Raw genomic sequence first — 7,961 nt, forward strand, 5'->3', positions numbered from 1 at the left:
TGTGTAGCCGCTAATTGTATAGCTAATAGTAGACTTTAGTAGCTATATCTGTGGTGAGGAATATTTTGGAGGGGGGAAATAGGTCATGTGAAAATAATGATGACCTTGTGGTCACATGCTGTTCCTTGTGGTCACACAACGTTCGTAGATTGACTGAGGTGAATTATGATACAGTAACCAATGTGATAATGCATTTTTTTTAGAGTTGTATGGAAGTGCAGTGAATGGGCTTCAACTTCCTTAACATTTATTAGATGGACCTCAATAAAACTTTGACCCTGGTTATGGCCCTGCTGATGAAGGATTTCGTAATAGGCTACACTCAAATATTGAGGAAGAAAACGTGCAATTTAGACTACTATATCTAAAAGCCTAAGGTAGCAAAATATTAACTAACCCCAGCATGTGACCACAAGGTCATCATTATTTTCACATGACCTATTTCCCCCCTCCAAAATATTCCTCACCACAGATATAGCTACTAAAGTCTACTATTCCTCTACCAACCAGGCTCAGACTCCTGCCCCAATTTATAAAGAACACAGAAGCGGTACAGAATCTGAACCATGGGCATGTGATTTATTGGGCAAAATGTATTCACGGCGTTATTACAAGATGGTCATCTGCCAGCCTCCGAGATACAGTAGGATCCTTAATAGTAAAGCATTGTCTGAGGAGGAGACAGGAAAAACATGTTTTGTGTGTTACAAATCATGTGTAACTTTGCTGTGCGTTACACAGATCTGAGAACAGTGGTTGAGCATGTTATAGGTTAGAGGTCAGAGGGAACTGTATTGTTACATGACTTACATTGCTGAGCCAGTCAGTAAAGGCTGAGATGCGGGTGAAGACGGTTGGTTTCTTCACCTCGTTGCAGACACGAGAGGACACAAAGCTGGTCACGCCCTGGACGTACCACTTACCATCAGCACCCTTACAGTTCAGAGGACCTCCAGAGTCCCCCTGCAGACAGAGATAAGGGCATGGGGGGGGGGGGGGGGGGGGGAGGGATAAGGCGAGAGACAGAAAGTGTTTTACAAACATTGGTTATTATGTCATACAGGTTATGGTGACAGTTATATTACTGTATTATCATATGAATATGATCTCAAGATGTGTTGTTGCCTCACTCACGTTGCATCCTGACACTTCACCCCCTCCAGCACAGATCATGGTGTCCTTCACCACCATTCCCCACCAGTCACTCTGCCTACACACACTGTTCCCCACCACGGGCAGAAGAGCCTGCTGCAGCTTATCAGGCATGGGACCATGGGCTAGAACAGGACAGGGAGGGTACAGTTACACACTATACACTGGAACATAAACACAGGCCTCGGATGTAGGATCTTAACTTGATCACTCTTTTGTGGCTGAGAATAATTTTCCTGCACAGCAGAAAATCCAAACTTGTAGTGTATTTGAGGTTTAAAAAGGCTTCTAAAGTTTGTAAATTCCACTTTAAAATGTCAACACCTACAAAAATATGTCCAATCATTATAATTCACATAATAATTCACATTTACTGTTGCTGCAGGATTATTTTCCTGCTGTAGCAAACTGGCCCAAATTATGACCCTACGTATATCTGTATACAGTACATTATGTCGATGTATCATATTCACAAACAGCCTTATATTGTATATATCCACACCTCATATATCTTAAAGGGATAGTGTGAGATTTTGGCAACTAAACGCTTTTTCTACTTACTCATGGATATCTCTGCATGCAGTTTGAAGGAAGTTGTAGGTATTTTCGTGAGCCATTGCTAACTATCGTCATGTTGTATGATGAGATCTAAAAACGGAATCCATAAATTCATCTGAATCTGGGTAAGTCGCAAAAATCGCAAAAATCTTGCACTATCCTTTTAAAACTGTTGTGTGGCTTAACATAAACAGGCCAATATAGCCTTAAATTAAACTTCACATGCCACAAGCCCACAGTATCCACACAGCCAAACATATTTTTTTTAAAAAACATTTACCAGAGACTTTTATCCAAAGCAACTTACACTAGTGCATTCATATATTTGTCATATGGGTGGTCCCAGCAGCAATCAAACCCACGATCCTGGAGTTGCGAGCACAATGCTCTACCACACAGGACTCTCGCTCTCTCTCTCATCATGTGTAACACAGAGAAGAATGATGTATGTGATATCTTACTGTAGAGGTTTCCCCAGCCAGAGATGAAGCATGCGTCTCCATGAGCAGGGATCTCTCCTGCCTCAGGAAGGCAAGCCAGACCAACGTTCTCATTCATGATGGGAGCCTTGTCCAGTTTCAGCAGGGCAAGATCATTTCTGTGAGAAATTGCAGTTGCGATATCCTATGTTGTTCTTGAAGACATAATGTTGCTATTGGTGGTTGTGGTAATAGTGGCATTAGTTTTAGTTGTGGTAGTGATGGTAATAGTAAGAGCTAGCTGTTGCTGTGTCATCAGCATTGTTTTGGTCTATCAGATGGACACTCACCCAGCGGCGACCATGTTGATGTCCCAGTCGGGATGAACCAGGATACGCAGCACGTCTCTGATCTGCTCAGTTCCCTCCTGTACACTCTGGTCATGCTCTCCCATCACCACGCGGTACACATCTCCAGGCCTGCATGGGGAGAACACGCCAAACATCACAGAGAAACATTAAGTTCTCTTTAATGACATCTATACTTTCCCAATATTCTGCTTCACATTCGTGACCTCAACGACCTCTTTTTACTCACATTCTCTAGTAATACCTCACTCTTCCATTCTGGCACTCACCATACGCAGTGTCCAGCAGTCAAGACCCAGCGAGAGCCAATCAGAGTGCCCCCACAGGTGTGATGCCAACGGCTGCCATGCTTCACCTGCATTGAAATCTAAGGATACAGATGCACAGACAGTAAAACAGTTAAAGACAAACATGATGAATGTATGGTTCAATGGACTTATACAGGGAAGTAATTCACTGTTTTCACCTGCCATGGCCAGCTATGGGCGCGGGCATCCTCTCCATTCACAATCCTGTTGGTGTTGGGCTCGAAGGTGGGAGTACCACAACCATATGCTGAGAAACATGCAGTCCACGGTTAGAAGCATGATATATTTGCACACAGATGTTTTTGTGACAAATGTTTTTGTGACTTTTATCCTACAGTGAAACAAACGTAAATGGACATAAATGGCCATGTCAGAAGGGATGATGATGTGGTTGTTAGCATTATGCTGTCCTTAGTGCTCAGAGGCAAGTGTGTTACTCACCGCAGGCTGCCAGCAGCAGCAGGAATACCAGTCTCTCCAGCATGGTGGCAGTCTGTCAGTAATGTGGAGCGCTGACCCACAGCAGTGAGCTCTTATAGTCCTGTCTGTTTGTCACTGTCAGGCTCAGCTCCAGACACTGTGACCAGCCCAGGCTGTCTGTGGAGCACTTATCATGTCATATTGCCAATATTTGCTGGGAAGAACCTCCTGTTCCCCAGATGCTCACCTGGCACTAACCTGTACTGTACTGTACTGGAGTTACAAACAGAAAAGGCTGACAGGGCAAAGGAGAATGGAAAAAGGGATTTAGGGGGACAGGTCATAGCAGAGAGAGGTTAATGTGAGGGGGACAAACTCTTGTCAAAAAGTTTACACAGTTTACCAGAGGTTGGTAACAGGGATATATACACTGTAACTGGCATATACTGTAGATACCGAGTACTTTACTGTCATTGACCAAGTACAATACAAGAGAAACAATCGTGTAACAACCTTATCTTTCTTTAATAAAAAAAGTGGAATATGTCTAAGTCGGGCCGCGCTCCCGGTGAATCTGGAGCCACCTCTTTACACCTCTCCCAGACAGTATATTTTCCTCCTTGGGGGAATTAGCAGTGTTCTCTAGAGGGGACAGCACACATCCATACATTTCCCCTTTAAAAGAAGCACAGTGAATCCATATTGGACTGAACAGCTAAAAGGTTCTGTTTGTTTTCTCGCTGCGTTATAATAATTCTCCAAGTCAGATATTTTGTTCACTGATATATGGTGCAGACATATGATATAAGAAAGGTGTATTTTCTAATGTACATGTTGTTAGGCACATTAGGCAGGTATAGACGATAGGGAAACATTTGTCAGACTTATGATTGATGATAGCTCCCTTCTGTCTCTCTCTCTCTCTCTCTCTCTCTCTCTCTCTCTCTCTCTCTCTCTCTCTCTCTCTCTCTCTCTCTCTGTGTGTCTGTGTGGGACATGCTACCTGTCTATTCTCCATATATTAGACTGTACATTTGCTCAAGAGTTCCATCTGACTTTCATCAGAAAGTAGCAGTGCTGAAATGACCTTCAGATTTTTTCCCTCTATTAGGGCGACCTTCAGAAATACTTTGTAAATCAAAGCGTCCTAGGAGAGAAACAGTTAGCCGGCTAGCCGGCTAGCCGCAGTAGCTTGTCTGATCGATGTCCACTCGTAATTTAAGACAGAAATAAATTATCTGCCTTCAACCTTCACAGTGTAAGGCCAACTGACCAAGTATATCTGATAAGTTTTTCAGATATGACAGGAATATGCAGTTAGGAGCCCAGAGACTGCATGGGAAATCATTTCAAATGGACAGCTTTGATCCATAAATCAGATAAACTGGTGAATGTCCTGTTTCCTGTTATTTACATGAGGGATATCAGTCATTATTGTAAGGCTAGAACATGGTATAGGGAATAAACTCATTAAGTAATGCGTAAAACAACAGACGTTTGCCCCAGAGAGGAAAGGGGTGATACATCAAATTCTTGTTTAAGAAGGATTGGTAATTATATTTGGCAACAGGGACAAATTCAACCATGGTTATGTGTTTAAGATACATTTTACAGGATTTGGGCCCATATCTTCTAATCATGACTCATAGGCATAAATTCATGTTTATAACTGGATCCTTGGTATCCTTAATGTCCTGTTTCAGGTATGCTGTAATGTACACAGAATATATTTCAACATGATGGATGACTCAATTAAATAAAGTGGTGAATTCAACTTTTTCCACTTAACATCTTCTCCTCCTTACATCAATCCATCACCGTCCGTCTTCAGGAATGCCTTAGCTTACTGCAGATATTTCAGATATAAACACAATCAGCCCCATTTCCCATGAAGGGTTTCATCCTGCCTTTTTTATAGAGACAAATTGATTCATTTGTAGCTTTGCCACCATCCCCTCCATTTGTCTGTGTCTATATCTGTGTATGTCTACAGTAGCTCTCTGATGAGCACCACCAGGCTACGGGTCTGTGTGGATGGAAAAGCAGAGTAAGATGGCAGCACCATCATGACGGCTCCAGTCAGAGTGTGTTATGTCTAGTTGAGGCTTTGTGAATCACACCTGTCAGGCTTGCCAACAGTTTTCCGATCACATTTTTTTTAAAACATTTAATCCCCCCCCCCTCTTCTCGCTCTATTTCTCTCCCCCTCTCCTTCTCTCTCCCCCTCTCCTGTTCCTGGTTATCGAGAGCTCAGAGTTTTGGAAAGTCTGAATTGATCCGTCAGGTTTGGTTCTGTGCAACCTGAGCCCACTCCAGTCGCGGCTCCTCTTCTCTTGACGCCCACTACACTACACTTGCCAAACATGGAACTTATTATTTCTAATTACTACCACCAACGTTGGCTTGAGTTTATCAATGAGTGGATCTGAAATACACTCTTAGAAAAAAAGGTGCCATCTTGAACCTAAGGGTTATTCGGCTGTCCCTATAGAAGAACCATTTGAAGAACCCTTTTTGGTTCCAGGTAGAACCCTTTTGGGTTCCATGAAGTGCCCTTTCTACAGAGGGTGCTACATGGAATCCAAAATGGTTCTACCTGGAACCAAAAAGGGTTCTCCTATGGGAACACCCTTTTGGAACCCTTTTTTTCTAAGAGTGTACTTCAGGAAATCCCAACTGGAGAGCTATCCGCACTAGAGCTAAAACAAACACAGGTTAATTGCCTTATCTTGCCTCAATGCCTTTTTCCCCCTGAAATGTATTTTGTTTTCTTATGTCTTGTTCTGATTGCAGCTCTGTGGTGATGTCATCGGGAGGCAGGCAGAAAAGACTACAAAGAAAGTGGGGAAATGTTGTCTGTCATGGGCTTTCAAGCCAAGTAAACAAGAAATATAAGAAAATAACAAACCCATCATGCCCTCGTTTGATAGTTGGCACGGATACATGAAGGAAAGGAAACACAGACCCAAATAAACACACCCTCCCTCTGGGCCTACAAGTGGGAGCTTCACCTCTACAGTTCGGCTTTCTATACACCTCTCTCAATTCAATTCAATTTAAATTCAAAGTGCTCTCTCTCTCTCTCTCTTTTCTTTTGCCCCCCCTGTGGCTGACAACACAACCACTCCACCCTGCACCTTTCCCAGTTAATGTCCCCCACTGGGCTGGTCTGAAATGGGTGTTTTCACTCATATCTGGCTCCATTTGGGCACCTTGAGGCTCCTGTGGCTACACTTTTCAGCTTGATTAATTGCCCTCCCCTCTCCCCCCTCTATCCCCCTCCTCTCTTTCCTCTCTCCCCTATCTTCTGTGGAGCCTTAACGAAAACCTTGTTGGACAAATTAAAAAACGGTTTAGTCTGGGTCTCTGGCTTGCAAAATGAACCCATAAATACAAAGTGCTTTGGTCATTTAAGACAGAAGCCCTGTGATTATCTCTGCTCTTTTAACTCGCAAATCAAACCTGGGTTTAGCCCCCGGCCCTGAGATGCCAGAAGGTGTTTCAGCTCTACCTACCGGGACAGAGAGAGTGGAAGGAAGAAATTCCCTCGTATACTAACCAATCAAACACAATCTAACCAAGATGACAGAGTCCTTTGTATAAAGACTGAGCAGTTGCAAGTTAGTGACAAACACATCAGAATTTGGCTAGATTCTGCTAAAAGTTGAGAGAGTAGTGTAATTAACAGCGCTGGTTAGTGTTTTTTTTGTCATGAATCTTGTTCTGGAGGCAGATCTGCAGAGTGGTCATAAGAAATCTGCCTTCAGAAAAAATCTTCACCCTAGTGGGTGTGACACCTACTCCCGTTGCCTGCTGCACTGCTGCTTGGATTCCACCTGGCGCTTTTGTTCACTTCCTGCCCTGGCCTGTCTCCCCCTGTCTGGTACAGGTACCCCCGCCACACTCCCCCCTTTTTCCCGAGTTTTCACTCGCCTCCAGCACACAGGCACTGTTGAGACGAGTGACTCTGAACTTACAATGGCTACCCCCAAGTCGTTATATTTTTTTCTTGTGCTTTATGTTATTTGCCTCATGACTCCTGCATGCTTTGTTGATAATAAACTTTCTTATTTACCTAACTGTGGGACAGACTATGTTTGTAACCACACTTGGGACTCTGACTCTCTACTGGTTACATGGACTCTCGGCCTCTTGGCCATCCTATTCTAACCACCTATCGCCGGCTTTGTATTCATGTTACCTGGTGAAATGTCTGTACAACATGATCTTGTTGCCATCTAATGCACATTCAAATGTCATACATTATTACTGCAAAGCTCTCCCTGTCCTCTGCCGTGCCCTTATTATATTACTGGCCCATCTACTGTTGCTAGCCCCAATTCTGATGTGTGCTCTGATATCTGCTTCACTGATTTCTGCTCTCGAAAAAGCCTAGGTTTTCTGCACGTTAATACTGGAAGCTTATTACCTAAAATGGATCAGTTGAAAGTGTGGGTTCACAGCTCCAATACAGATGTGTTGGTCATTACTGAGACGTGGTTAAGAAAGAGTGTTTTGAACACTAATGTTAACCTTCTTGGTTATAACCTTTTTCGGCAAGACAGGTCTTCCAAAGGCGGCGGAGGGGCAATCTTTACCAAGGATCACCTTCAGTGCTCAGTTGTCTCCACCAAGTCTGTCCCCAAACAATTAGATTTCTGGTTTTAAGCATTAAACTTTCAAATAGCTCTTTGTTGAGTGTTGCTGGGTGTTATCATCCTCCATCAGCACCGGCC

The 7,961-nt window shown here is 43.4% G+C and overlaps 1 protein-coding gene across 1 annotated transcript; it reads right to left on the minus strand.

Moving 5' to 3' along the window:
* Positions 1-553: 553 nt before the first annotated feature.
* LOC139407648 (proproteinase E-like) lies at positions 554-3,373 on the minus strand. Its single transcript, XM_071151486.1, has 8 exons — positions 3,247-3,373; positions 2,964-3,052; positions 2,767-2,864; positions 2,480-2,608; positions 2,172-2,308; positions 1,135-1,277; positions 811-963; positions 554-670 (listed from the first exon to the last, which is right to left on the minus strand). Exons 1-8 carry the CDS (start codon positions 3,287-3,289, stop codon positions 653-655), a joined length of 810 nt encoding a protein of 269 aa, XP_071007587.1. The 5' UTR covers positions 3,290-3,373; the 3' UTR covers positions 554-652.
* Positions 3,374-7,961: the final 4,588 nt, after the last annotated feature.

The sequence above is a fragment of the Oncorhynchus clarkii genome, chromosome 4 (assembly GCF_045791955.1).
Source record: "Oncorhynchus clarkii lewisi isolate Uvic-CL-2024 chromosome 4, UVic_Ocla_1.0, whole genome shotgun sequence".
Taxonomy (NCBI): domain Eukaryota; kingdom Metazoa; phylum Chordata; class Actinopteri; order Salmoniformes; family Salmonidae; genus Oncorhynchus; species Oncorhynchus clarkii.

Bases quoted from the DNA above. Each gene is read 5' to 3' on its own strand.
- LOC139407648 (XM_071151486.1), bottom strand. From the start codon at position 3,289: ATGCTGGAGAGACTGGTATTCCTGCTGCTGCTGGCAGCCTGCG. The intron at 3,053-3,246 runs GTGAGTAACACA...CATGTTTCTCAG, and splicing joins GCTGCTGCTGGCAGCCTGCG to CATATGGTTGTGGTACTCCC. The intron at 2,309-2,479 runs GTGAGTGTCCAT...AATTTCTCACAG, and splicing joins ATCAACATGGTCGCCGCTGG to AAATGATCTTGCCCTGCTGA.